We start from the raw sequence: 14,512 nt of genomic DNA on the forward strand, positions 1-14,512 counted from the left end.
TGAGACATAGTGTTTGAAATGTGCCCTACATACAGATAAGAATATAGCAGAGCCTGGGCTTAGGGCTTTTGCCTGAATTATAAGGTGTTTCTGCTTCACCTACACTGTGATGTTTGCCAAATTACTTATCTTCTTAGTGCTTCAATTACACGGTGTGAAAGGTTATCAGGGGGATTAAATGAGGTGGTACCTGTAAACCACTTAGCACAGTGAAGTGCTCAATCAACAAATGTCAGCTGTCATCCCAGAGGGAGTTTAGAGGCTTGTGCAGTACAAGGAAGGCTTTGCAAAGTGGTCGCAGCTGCCCTCAGAAGGGGTTTCAGTCTAATGGGAGTTCTGCCCAAACAAGAGGAAAAAGAAAACTTAATTCTTGGAATTTGTGGCTGGTATCACCTCATGGTGATCCATTCAGAAAAGTCAAGCCAGAATCAGGAATTCTTTGATGCAGCAAGCAAGGAAATGACTAAGAACTAATCAAGAGTCCTAGGTTTAGCTCACCTTGTTCCAGCTGTGTGACCTAGGGCTTAACTGTATAACCTCTCTGAACCCTATAGTCCTCATTTTCAAAGTGTTCATTAAAACAACTGCCACATCTCCAATGAGACAACATAGGGGAAAGGACCATGTATACTATAAAATGCTATATGTGCCAGTCTTATTATTTTAGACGGCTGAAGGGCATTCCACAGTTCATTCCACAGAACATTCCACGTTCCATTTATACAACGTGATTTATCCAGTATTTTCCCTATTGATGGAAATTGATATTATTGCCATTTTTTCGGTACTACAATAATTGTGTCTTTAAAGCCTTGCCTTATGTTTAATTCATTAGAATAAATATATTGTGCTAAGGATAATGAACATGGAAAGAAAAATTAACCCATGGGAAAAACTATATAAAGTAAAAGGGAATTAAACTAAGGAAATAATGGCAATAAAAAATTTTAAAGATCTAAGTTTTTTAAATTTTAGTCATAATCAAGAACAAGCAAATTTGTCTACTGTTATGGAATTATGACCAATATATTCCTTTAACCAAATTTACATATTTACATTCCTGATAAAAATAATATATCAGTGGAGTGATTGTTTTATAAAGAATTCACAATAGTATATCTTTAAGTAGCAGGATTTTAAAAATAATTTTATTTTTAACCAAGTTTTCTGGAATTTTTTAAATGTAAAATGCAGGTTTGTTTCTTTTATAAAGAAAATGTATTACTATTTTAAAAGCAGTCAACTCACACAACCAGAACCAAATGCTTTGTTTTATTTTAGTTGCAATTCATCATATTGGCCTTTAAAAAAAAAAAAAAAAACTTAGCAAATGTTCATTATCTATTTATTTATTTGTAACTTATTTGTGTGTATGTATGTTAAAATCCAAAAGGGATTTAAAGCAGACAGCATTAGTCATTTTTTATTAAATTACCAGTAATGGGTAATTTGGGAGCTTATTTTCTTTACAAGCTTAAATTATGAAATTTATATAGAGTCAGTGCAGAAAATTTAGAAACTCTTGAAATTCACAAAAGAAAAAAAGTTATCTGAGATTCCACCAAGCAAATGAACAGATCCTTTTTAAAATTACCTTAAAATGAACATGTTATTTTTGTCACTTTATATCATTTTTTTTTTTTGCGGTACGCAGGTCTCTCACTGTTGTGGCCTCTCCCGTTGCGGAGCACAGGCTCCGGACGCGCAGGCTCAGCGGCCATGGCTCATGGGCCCAGCCGCTCCGCAGCATGTGGAATCTTCCCGGACCGGGGCATGAACCCGCGTCCCCCTGCATCGGCAGGCGGACTCTCAACCACTGCGCCAGCAGGGAAGCCCTATCATTATTTTTAAAAAGACAAAGGTTCATGTAAGGGGAGAATAGTATTTCTTCATTACTTTTCATTTTCAAATAGTCTATTTAAAGGTGAAGAGCAAGCACTTTGCCACAGAGTATCTTGTCCATCCCATCTTCCCAAACAGCCCCTAAAACTCCTACTTAACACCACTTAACTGGCAAATCAGACTGAAGGAAAAAAGCAGTTGCTCCTTTTTGCTACTACAGTTTGCCGCCGCACTTGTAGAGGTTTTGCTTGTTTGCATTTGGTACATTTATCTTTGCAAATATCTTTTCCAACTTAAACTGCCTGCGAGAAAAGTCGAAGGTCCTTCCAGAATGGCAGAGTGTCTGCAGCCGGTCTTATTTTTGATACCCTTCTTTCTTTAGACCTGGAGCCTCCCCCTCCTAGCAGATTACCCTGAGCCTTTTCCCTTCTTACACTCGTGGCCTACATTCCAGGAGATCAAGCCTGGCACATGTTAATGAATGTAGGTTTTATTTAGAAACATGACCACTTGTCACTCACTGCTCAGTGTCATATTGTCAGGCAGAGACTTACCAACATTTGTCTGGAGTGAGCATTTTCATACTTCCATACACAGACTGGGGAAACTTTCATCCCCACGCAGGATTTAGCCTTTTGCTCTGCAAACCTGACTTTTGCAAGTGGAAACTTCATGGTGGTGGCGGAAGATCCGTGTGCCCTGAGGATGGCAGAGGACGGCTGTGTGGACGCAGAGCTCCCCGATTGTAACTGCAGTGTCACAAGGCAGGCATCTCCTTGAGTTTCTTCCCTTGGGCGTAGCTTTCATGTTACATGGGGGATGGATGCCGGAGCTTTAATCCATAACTGTGTTGGCCAGTGTTACGTGGAGATGACTGGTGTGGGGAGATAGTTGGCCATGGACTCCTCAGACTTATTTGTCGGTTTGTTTTCTTGTCTCCTGCTGGGCCTGTGGAGCTGGATGAAAAGGTTAATGGACTTTGTTATGGTTCAGTATCCACTTGTCTTGGGACTGGATGCATCATACGAGGAGTATGGTTACAGTAGAGAGCCTGAGACACAGGAGAGAGATTCAGAAAAAGATTCAGTGGAAAGATCCTGTTAGTCCATCATCTGCTATTTAAAGGATGGGCTCCTTCTGAAACTGAAAGTCAGTCACGGCCAGTTCACAGCTTTGTAGGTGAAAGCGTTCCTTTAATAAATAAAAATCTACTCATGTTTCAGGGGCTGGGAGGGTTTTTGTGTGAGAGAAGGTTGTTTCTGTTTTATGTATGTCAGTAGGTTTTGGTCACTGACTAGTATAAAGGTTTTCAGTAGTATGTGTAAAATATAGAAGGTTATGTCTAAAATGGCAACTTAGTGCGTTATACAAATGTTTACTTCATGATTTTTTCTCAGTTAGAATAACATTACATCAGGAATTTTCATTTTGTTTTTAAAAAATATTTTTCTTATACCATAACATCCCCCAGACAAATCCCTACTGATGAATAGAACTTATTAATGGTACTTTTGGTTCTCTTATATTGAGAATATGAATTTTTTTGTTTTGGTTTATGGATCTACTAAATTTGTTTGAAGGAAAGTAGTGAGGTATATATATGAAATATGTAGATATATATGTGTATATGTACGTATTCACGTGACAATATTAAGAAGCTGGACAACTGGATTTCATAGTAGAATCCTCCTCAAGAAAGGTCAAGTGTGCAGGAAACACACTGGACTCTGAAAGGGGAACCAGAGTGTAGGGACTTACAGATTCACCGGGCTTGCTAAACTTACCCAGACATGTGATGTCTGTAAACACCTATTTTCAATTATAACCCTGTATGCTACCAAAAGGAGTGTTGCTCAAACTTCTTACAGTGATAAATAAAACTATTATGATGCTTCACCCAAGGATTTCCTTTAAAGAAATGATGAAAAAAAATGTGGGACATTTCTCTTAAAGAAGAATGATCCTCGTCCTGCAAATACCAAGTTTAATAGCTCAAGGATGATGTATGGGGGCCTTATCCCACACCTTCTCTCAGTTCACATCCGCTCCCCCCAACACACACACAATGTATTTTGCTATTTGTAGTCGAATACATTTTTTAAAAAATGAGAAAGGAGAACCACTTAAGCGTTCACCCTCCCTGACTTTACTAAGATTTACATGTTCATCTGAAAGAGGAACTTGCCCCTAATAGACTGTATGAACAGGCATTTCCACGTCACGATGCCCTTGACATATTGCACTAACTGCTCTGACTATTGGAATTCCTTCAATGTTATACAGGGTTACTAATCCAGTAAAATATTTGGCTACTGTAGACAATATCTAATGGAACAGTGTTTACTTATATCTCTTTGTGCTTTGGATCTTTTGATCATTTTTGTCAGTGAATTTTGAACCAAGAAAATGAATGAATTTTAGTCCTTAGCAAACAGATCATTTGCAAATGTTGGACCTAGAGGAAAATTTAAGTATACATTTAATATCAAATAAATTAAATTAAAATATGTTAACAAAATAAGCAATATTTTAGTTAGAACACGAATTATTAACGTTTAGCAGGCATTTAAATAGTACCCGACTTTGTGCAAGGCAACAAGCTCAGTCTGGCAACTAGAAGTGGAAAGGGAAAACCCGAAGTGGAAATTCACAGTTCCAGCTTTCCAGGGAACTTCCCATGAGGAGCAGGAAGGTGAGCATTAATAATACCAGGAAGTTCGAACAAGGGTAAGAAGGAAGCAGGCACTGAGTGAAGTACCCTCCCAGCCTCCAGGTCCACACAAAACCCTGATGATGTCATGAGTTTTCTTTAAAACCCCATCCCGAAGCATAGTCAGCATTCAAATCCTATCAGACCTGAAGACAGGAAGCTGGTCAAGTGGGAGAGGTTCCTGAGAGGACATTCTTATTGGGGTCAAACCAAGATGGACAGCAGTGCAGTGAGCCATTCTTCAGTCCTGTTCCAGTGGGTTTATTGATTGTAGACTGTCCTTTCCATCTGGGACACTAAAGCAGGATGGCCAAGGTCATGGTAAATCCTAAGCCCATACCATGGTCATTGGTAGAATATGTACCCCGAACTTTATACCCAGTAGCTGCTCAAAAACTGTCATTCACTGACTGACGCTCAAGTGAATTTTGTCTGACATATGAGAGACATGTGAGTGGGTTGTATGTAACAGTTATTGGAATTATTTTTCAAGGCTAATGCCTTGAAATGCCCTAGAGACAGAGTACAAATTGTACTTATAAAGCTAATTAGAAAAGTATTATCTTGAATGGAATTATGAATTATGATAACATATTGCAATGCATGTTTTCTGTTCCCTTTCAATCCTATATATTGTGGAACGTGAACATAATTTTTTAAATACACATTTTTTAAAACAATATAAGGTAATGCACCTCAGCATGCCTTTATACACTGATCAAATGTAGGGATTTTTATTATAATTAATGAAATACAGATATTATTATCAAGAACCGACCATCGTGAAAATACTTCTAAGCATTTGTATGACAGAGGAAAAGTGATGGTGTCATGACTAGATTTTCATTTGAGAGAGAAACATTGATTTATAGAAACTGTAATAGAAGTGACGGTATCCATTTTAAGCAATTAAAAATGAATAAAGGGGCTTCCCTGGTGGCGCAGTGGTTGAGAGTCCGCCTGCTGATGCAGGGGACACGGGTTCGTGCCCCGGTCCGGGAAGATCCCACATGCCGTGGAGCGGCTGGGCCCGTGAGCCATGGCCGCTGAGCCTGCGCGTCTGGAGCCTGTGCTCCGCAACGGGAGAGGCCACACAGTGAGAGGCCCGCGTACCGCAAAAAACAAAATAAACAAAAAAAAAGGAATAAAAATTCTCAAAATACTTTGGTTATGAGACAGTTTCTTCAGAGAGGTGGCTCCTGACCAGAGAAGCAAATCCTAGTCATCTGGGGAGGCACAGAGGGCGGGGAGAAGGTGGGGAGAGAGTTAGCAGTGGCACGTGTGGATGGAAAGCACCCCTAAGTGACCCAGTACCGGTCCTAGGTTGAGAATCACTTCTTTACTCTCTGGAAGTAATAGAGTTGAGAAGTAGTAGGTGATTCTGAGTGCAAGTTGTCTGTCTTTGAGAACATTCTACTGCAGATCCCTGCCTTGAAATATATCACATCCTTAGAGTCTTGGGGCCGGAGGGTTGTTTTGTTTTGTTTTTTTTCTTGGCTGTGCTGCGTAGCATGCGGGATCTTAGTTCCCCGACCAGGGATCCAACCTGTGCCCCTTGCAGTGGAAGCTCAGAGTTTAACCACTGGACCGCCAGGGAAGTCCCTATCACATCCCTAGATTTTTTTTTTCTTACAATTTTATTTTATTTTATTTTATATTTTTTCTTAACATTTTTATTGGAGTATAATTGCTTTACAATGGTGTGTTAGTTTCTGCTTTAGAACAAAGTGAATCAGTTATACATATGCATATATCCCCATATCTTTTCCCTCTTGCGTCTCCCTCCCTCCCACCCTCCCTATCCCACCCTTCTAGCTGGTCACAAAGCACCGAGCTGATCTCCCTGTGCTATGCGACTGCTTCTCACTAGCTATCTATTTTACATTTGGTAGTGTATATATGTCCATATATACACTACCACTCTCTCACTTTGTCCCAGCTTATCCTTCCCCCTTCCCATGTCCTCAAGTCCATTCTCTAGTAGGTCTGCGTCTTTATTCCCGTCTTGCCCCTAGGTTCTTCATGACCTTTTTTTTTTTTTTTTTTAGATTCCATATATATATGTTAGCATTACGGTATTTGTTTTTCTCTTTCTGACTTACTTCACTCTGTATGACAGACTCTAGGTCCATCCATCTCACTACAAATAACTCAATTTCGTTTCTTTTTATGGCTGAGTAATATTCCATTGTATATATGTGCCACATCTTCTTTATCCATTCATCTATCAGTGGACACTTAGGTTGCTTCCATGTCCTGGCTATTGTAAATAGAGCTGCAATGAACATTGTGGTACATGATTCTTTTTGAATTATGGTTTTCTCAGGGTATATGCCCAGTACTGGGATTGCTGGGTCATATGGTAGTTCTATTTTTAGCTTTTTAAGGAACCTCCATACTGTTTGCCATAGTGGCTGTATCAATTTACATTCCCACCAACAGTGTCTGAGGGTTCCCTTTTCTCCACACCCTATCCAGCATTTATTGTTTCTAGATTTTTTGATGATGGCCATTCTGACCGGTGTGAGATGATATCACATTGTAGTTTTGATTTGCATTTCTCTAATGATTAATGATGTTGAGCATTCTTTCATTTGTTTGTTGGCAATCTGTATATCTTCTTTGGAGAAATGTCTATGTAGGTCTTCTGCCCATTTTTGGATTGGGTTGTTTGTTTTTTTTGATATTGAGCTGCATGACTGCTTGTAAATTTTGGAGATTAATCCTTTGTCAGTTGTTTCATTTGCAAATATTTTCTCCCATTCTGAGGGTTGTCTTGTGGTCTTGTTTATGGTTTCCTTTGCTGTGCAAAAGCTTTGAAGTTTCATTAGGTCCCCTTTGTTTATTTTTGTTTTTATTTCCATTTCCCTAGGAGGCGGGTCAAAAAGGATCTTGCTGTGATTTATGTCATAGAGTGTTCTGCCTATGTTTTCCTCTAAGAATTTGATAGTGTCTGGCCTTACATTTAGATCCTTAATCCATTTTGAGTTTATTTTTGTGTATGGTGTTAGGGAGTGTTCTAATTTCATTCTTTTCCATGTACCTGTCCAGCTTTCCCAGCACCACTTATTGAAGAGGCTGTCTTTTCTCCATTGTGCATTCTTGCCTCCTGTATCAAAGATAAGGTGACCATATGTGCGTGGGTTTATCTCTGGGCTTCCTATCCTGTTCCATTGATCTATATATATTTTTTTGTGCTGGTACCATACTGTTTTGATTACTGTAGCTTTGTAGTATAGTCTGAAGTCCAGGAGCCTGATTCCTCCAGCTCCGTTTTTCTTTCTCAAGATTGCTTTGGCTATTTGGGGTCTTTTGTGTTTCCATACAAATTGTGAAATTTTTTGTTCTAGTTCTGTGAAAAATGCCAGTGGTAGTTTGATAGGGATTGCATTGAATCTGTAGATTGCTTTGGGTAGTATAGTCATTTTCACAATGTTGATTCTTCCAATCCAAGAACATGGTATATCTCTCCATCTATTTGTATCATCTTTAGCTTCTTTCATCAGTGTCTTATAATTTTCTGCATACAGGACTTCTGTCTCATTAGGTAGGTTTATTCCTAGGTATTTTATTTAATTCCTAGGTATTATTTTGTTGCAATGATAAATGGGAGTGTTTTCTTAATTTTACTTTCAGATTTTTCATCATTAGTGCATAGGAATGCAAGAGATTTCTGTACATTAATTTTGTATCCTTCTACTTTACCAAATTCATTGATTAGCTCTAGTAGTTTTCTGGTAGCATCTTTAGGATTCTCTATGTATAGTATCATGTCATCTGCAAACAGTGACAGCTTTACTTCTTCTTTTCCGATTTGGATTCCTTTTATTTCTGTTTCTTCTCTGATCGCTGTGGATAAAACTTCCAAAACTATGTTGAATAATAGTGGTGAGAGTGGGCAACCTTGTCTTGTTCCTGATCTTAGTGGAAATGGTTTCAGTTTTTCACCATTGAGGATGATGTTGGCTGTGGGATTGTCATATATGGCCTTTATTATGTTGAGATAAGTTTTCTCTGTTCCTACCTTCTGGAGGGTTTTTATCATAAATGGGTGTTGAAGTTTGTTGAAAGCTTTCTCTGCATCTATTGAGATGATCATATGGTTTTTCTCCTTCGATTTGTTAATATGGTGTATCACATTGATTGATTTGCGTATTTTGAAGAATCCTTGCATTCCTGAAATAAACCCCACTTGATCATGGTGTATGATCCGTTTAATGTGCTGTTGGATTCTGTTTGCTAGTATTTTGTTGAGGATTTTTGCATCTATGTTCATCAGTGATATTGGCCTGTAGTTTTCTTTCTTTGTGACATCCTTGTCTGGTTTTGATATCAGGGTGATGGTGGCCTCGTAGAATGAGTTTGGGAGTGTTCCTCCCTCTGCTATATTTTGGAAGAGTTTGAGAAGAATAGGTGTTAGCTCTTCTCTAAATGTTTGATAGAATTCACCTGTGAAGCCATCTGGTCCTGGGCTTTTGTTTGTTGGAAGATTTTTAATCACAGTTTCAATTTCAGTCCTTGTGATTGGTCTGTTCATATTTTCTATTTCTTCCTGGTTCAGTCTTGGAAGATTCCTAGAGTTTTAAAAGACATGTTGCTCTTGACATTTTTTCCAAGCAGATACCTCTTTAGTTGAACCAAGTTTACAACTCGGAGATGGAGATATTTTGCTTATCTGCCATTCATTTCTATTAGGAGCAGTGTCAGTAAGGTGACCACATGTCCTGAACCAAAAGGTGGAAAGTATAAAAAATCTTACGGTCTAAAAGCAGAATTGAATTTTAAGGAAGGGTTGTACCAGAAATCATTGATCATTTGCTCCTCCTTCACATCGCCTTTTGTTTTAGAGCCGTCTATGTACATACATCCAGTCAGCCATGTCAGGCCCTCAACAGAGACTCAGTCGTCGATTTTTGCTACTATTACTTGGTAATAATAGAGCTGAGAAGTACTATCTGTGTCCCTCCCAAATTCCTGCTGACACCCTGCCCTCACTGGGAAATAACGTTTCAAATCGAATTCATCTATCCCTGCTCTGCGCCCCTGATCCTGCCTCCTGTGCCTCCTCGCTCCATCATCTGTATTCATCTGTAATTTCTCTCCTTTTTCTTCTGTCTTTGGCTCCTTCCTCGTGAGTTCCTTTTTCTCTGCCTAAAAACATTCTAAAGCGATTCCAAATCATTAAACTACATTAAACAAAACAAACAAACAAAAAATCAGTTTTTTCTTGTAGCCAGATAGATCATTCTACAGGATTCATACCGTATTTACTTACCTTCGCTGCCTACTTTTTAACAATAATTAACAATCCTCTTTCATTATAAGTGTATTTCTCTCAAATGCGTCCTGTTTTCTGTTTCCGTAGCCCTTGCTGAACTATTCACTTAGGGTCAGCAGACCTCCTCTAATGAATAGCTCTTTTTAGGCCTCATCAGCTACCTTGCTCTGCCTTTGACAAAGTAGACCCATGATTCCAAACTTAAGCTTGCCTAGGGCTTACTTGGAGTGTTTGTTAAGTGTAAATTCCCTGGCCACACCCCCAGAGGTTCTGACTCAATAGGACTGGGTTGGGGTCTAAGAATCTGCATTTATGTGAGGCAAACCAGGTGAAATCTAATGAAGAAGGCATTCAGATCACACTGTGACCAACACTTTCTTCTTTTTTTAAATTATTTTTAATTGAAGGTATTTGACACACAACATTGTGTAAATTTAAGGTAAAATTAAGGTAAATTTAAGCTTGTTACTTTGATACACTGATATAATGTAGTATGATTGCCACTGTAGCGATACTCATCACATTACAAAATTAGTACAATATTGTTGTTTATATTCATTTTACCGTGCATTAGATCTCTAAGGCTTATTTACTGCTCGTTGCAAGTTTGTACCCTAAAATACCATCAGTCCTATCCCCCGCCCACCACCAATTCTTTCTTGAAACATTTCCTGCCTTCAGTTTTATGCTACACTTCCCTGCTTCACCTCCTTCCTTTCTGATTATTTTTTCTTCAACTGTGATTCCTCCTTCTTTAACCTTTTAAAACTCATTCTTCTTAGTCCAGCCCCTTTCAGGATGAAATACATCCTTTCATAGGGCTTCAACTCTATGCCAATAGTATGTAAACCAATGCAATAAACTTCGTCGTCTCTTCTGGACCTAAGAACTATATTTCCATACATGTCTAGCTGATCCCACAGACTCATCGTACCCCAAACTTAATGCACCATTAATCCCAAGAACTTGCTCCTCATTCCTGTATCCTCTGAGGCAGCAGCATCTATCTAGTCACCCAACTGGAAAAGACATCATTTCTTAACTCCTTCTGCCTCACGTCATGTCGGTTCGTGAATTTAGCAATCCACTCCTCAACTCTATCCCCACTGTTTCCAAGTGTAGGCTTTTGATGCAAACTGCTTGGACTATTCTATGTACTTCCTGAGTGAGCTCTTACCACAGCCTTGCCTCAGACTTACACACTTAGAATCAAAACTCATCTTAACATTCCTCCACTAATAGATCTTGGGAAAGTTCTTATTTATCTTTGAAACTACATACAAATCCATTGTCATGTCACTGTGGGAGTTTTATAATCTTGCTCCCATCCACCCATCAGTCTTACCTCTTCCTCTAACCACTTCTTCTGTCTTTCCTGTTTCTCTTCCCCGTCCGTCCACCACTGATCTCCTTGGCATCGTGACACTATTGACTTTCACAATCTCTGCTCTTCTTCATTGTTTCCTAGGCCAGAAATGTTCTGCTTGGCTTGTATCCACCTCTCAAGATGCAGCTCACATGTCATTTCTTCACTTTTCTTCTTTCCTCAAAGTCTAAGCTCCTCAAAGGCAAGGATGAAGCTTTAGTCATCACTGTTTATCTGTCACCTAGCACCATACATGTTGGTAGGAGGAATAAAGAAATGAACAAATGGTAAATGAATGAATGATTACTGAACATGGCCAGACAGAATTGATCACTCTTTATTTATTAGCCAGAGACTTCGTTCACTTCTTTAGTTTAGTTCTTACCACACTTTGTTATATTTCATTCTTTCCATGTTCAGATTTCTGGTCAGATGGTACATTTTATTAAGAAAATAATCACACCTGATTTCTTTTGTCTTTCTGGCATCTTAACATTTAAAGTGTCCACGGATGATGGTTAGAGAAATGACAATTCTTAAAGGAATGAGTTTTTACTGCTTCCTGGTGAGAATGGGAGAATAGTTATTTGTCGTTATTTTTTAAGCATGCTATGTAGTGAATACTATACTGAATTAGGCTCTTCAGGTGGAAGATTGGGTACCTGCCCTCTGCCACTTACAATCCAACAGGTCCTTAGTTACCTTTAACGTGATACGGCATCATTAAAGCTCAAATTGCTTAAGTGCATGTGATATCTCACTGATAGGTTTATCTTCAGTGTGCTTTCTTATTTTGACTGAGTTTCTGCCACTTCATCCCACAGGGGGTGAAGTGATTAGAACCATGGATGTGTAATCTGTTTGGTGACAATCCACTGGAAAGGTTAACTTTTTCCTCCCAGTTATTCTTAGTAGTATAAATTATATTATTTGTAAAAGTCAAGTAGTATAGATTATTTGTGAAAGTAATAATTTCTATGACAACCATGAGGTTTCTATCACTGTTATATTAGTATAGCTGTGCTGAGTATAACCATGGTTGATATTTTTTTAATGTTTCCCATGTACTGACACCCTCTGTCGTTCACCTCATTTAAATCTCACAAGTACTCTTACTTCATTTCCATTTTATAGGCAAAGAAACAGAGACACAGGAGGGGTGTACAGCTGCCCACAGTCACACAGCCAGTAGGTGGCTGAGCCAGGCTGGACTCTGGCTTTAGACCCAGTGCTGGCTTCTGCTCATGAGGGAAACATGAGTGAAGCCTCTCACTGAAGTTGATGTCTCTCCTTCTCTGCCCACAGGGTAAAGAAGCTGAAGGAGACCCTGGTCGCCGTACAGCAGCTGGATAAAAACATGAGCAGCCTGAGAACGTGGCTGGCCCACATAGAGTCAGAGCTGGCCAAGCCCATCGTCTACGATTCCTGTGACTCAGAAGAAATACAGAAAAAGCTTAACAAGCAGCAGGTAAAATGTAAAACAATGGAAGGAAAGTTAATAGGTTCTTGAAAATCTGTCCTCCTGGCCAGAATAGAGACATGATTGTGAGATGGTGAATTAGGATGGAAAATCTGGAGGAAGCTGGGCAGGACTGGTGGGAAAGGGGAGGCATTGGCTAGAGAGGTGTTTGGGGCAAATAGGTTCCATCTCCTCACAAAGTTGACTCTTAAGAAGGTCTGCCATCGTAGGGTTAATGTCACTGGTCTGCCAAGAAGCCATCCTAAGATGGTAGATTAGGTTGAGCTGCAATAATGTATCCACAACAGTGCTGACAGTTTTGTTTATTTATTTGTGGGTCGCAAACTCACAACCATGGACTTAGAAACGAGCCTTTTTCTTTTTTCTGCATACAGCCTTTGGAGAAAGATCACAGTGCGTACTTAGAGTTTTTAGAGTCTAACATAATTTTGTTTCGCAAGGAGGACTGCCTGACCTGCAGACCACATACTGTAATGTCATCTTCATGTGTGTAGCAAATACTGCACAATACACAACTCAGCAAAGCAACAGAGGGTGACCCTGAAAAATACGTACAGAAGGGATTTTCACTTCCCACTCCCCTTGCTTATTCTTACTCAGCACAGTAGACTCCAGCTGTCAGTAATAAACACCATAAATCCCCCATAAGAAGTATTGCTACTTCATGCTTTTAGAGTGTCCTTGAAAATTCTGCCTGCGCTCTGGTTATTTCCATTACATTAAGCCATTATATTCAAGTTGCTTAACTTTAAAAAAATGTATAAACAGACCTATTTCTTCAGTCCTATGAAGTAGTTCATGTATTTTATTTTACAAAGAGAACAGTTGTTAAAATACAGTTTTTAGGTGTTGGATGTTTAAATTAGCATTTATTTTTTAAGAAATTGTTAGCAGGACATTTTTCAGTTTTCTGTAAGAATAAAACCCTCTGATGGGACTCTCTGATGTTTGAAATTCTGATGATTAACTCTGGGGGTTGTGGTTGGCCTCCAGCTCCCCCACATTCTCCTGGAGAACATGGTAATGATATCTACATGTGACAAGAGTTAAAATGCTAATGACCAGTATTGTAATTTAGCAAATGTGAGAAAGTCAAAACAGTATCTAGTTAAGTATGGGAAATTGATTATACGCATCCGTAGTTGCAGCCGCTACTAAAACCCTAATCAAATAAAAGGTCAAAACCTACGATGGCAAAAAGAACAGAAGAGAAGATGATAGAGCTGCCAGACATCCGAGAGAATTTGGAAGGTGGAAAGTAGACAGATGAACAGTGATGGTGTTAGCAGAGTGGAGGATGGAGAAAGCTGATTCACGCCGCAGAGTTCCCAAAATGCTCACCCAGGAAGTGGAGCTATCAAGTCTGTGGGGCTTTAAAGGGAAAATGGCGTGAAAGTCTGAGAAAGGAGTGGTGAGATGAGCAGATTTCCCCTAAGCCCAGCTAGTCAGGCAGCTCTGCTTTGTTGACTCTCTGGAGAAGGCCATCCAGAGGGACTTGGGATTCGATGACACAGGACGCCATCTGTGCTGGAGCCACTCTGTTAAAAACAGAGGGATTAAGGGAAAGACTCTGTGCCAAACCCCACAGCATCGCCTCTCATGAGGTCACTAGCCAGGCTTATGCTGCAGCCAGGATTTACACGAGAGTTTCAAAATCCAATTCAGTTATTCTGTAAAAGTCCCCCTGCCCCCAAAATAAAATGGAAAGGAAGAAATTACCAAAGGAGTAATGCAGAAAAAGCATTCCCAGATTGAAAATTTACACACTTCTAGAACACAAACCCTACAGGTGCCCAGGAAAATTAAAAACAAAGCTATAATGAAATTTCAGAACAT

The 14,512-nt window shown here is 39.3% G+C and overlaps 1 protein-coding gene across 17 annotated transcripts in view; it reads left to right on the top strand.

Annotated features, from left to right (window-relative positions):
• SYNE1 (spectrin repeat containing nuclear envelope protein 1) overlaps positions 1 to 14,512 on the top strand; it is a 464,275-nt gene that overhangs the window by 408,387 nt on the left and 41,376 nt on the right. For all 17 annotated transcript variants that reach the window (XM_060029753.1, XM_060029751.1, XM_060029760.1 and 14 more), the window contains one exon: positions 12,502 to 12,664. In XM_060029753.1, the coding sequence (XP_059885736.1) occupies positions 12,502 to 12,664 (163 nt within the window). The remainder of the gene's footprint in view (positions 1 to 12,501; positions 12,665 to 14,512) is intronic.

Source organism: Delphinus delphis, chromosome 14, assembly GCF_949987515.2.
Source record: "Delphinus delphis chromosome 14, mDelDel1.2, whole genome shotgun sequence".
NCBI lineage: Eukaryota > Metazoa > Chordata > Mammalia > Artiodactyla > Delphinidae > Delphinus > Delphinus delphis.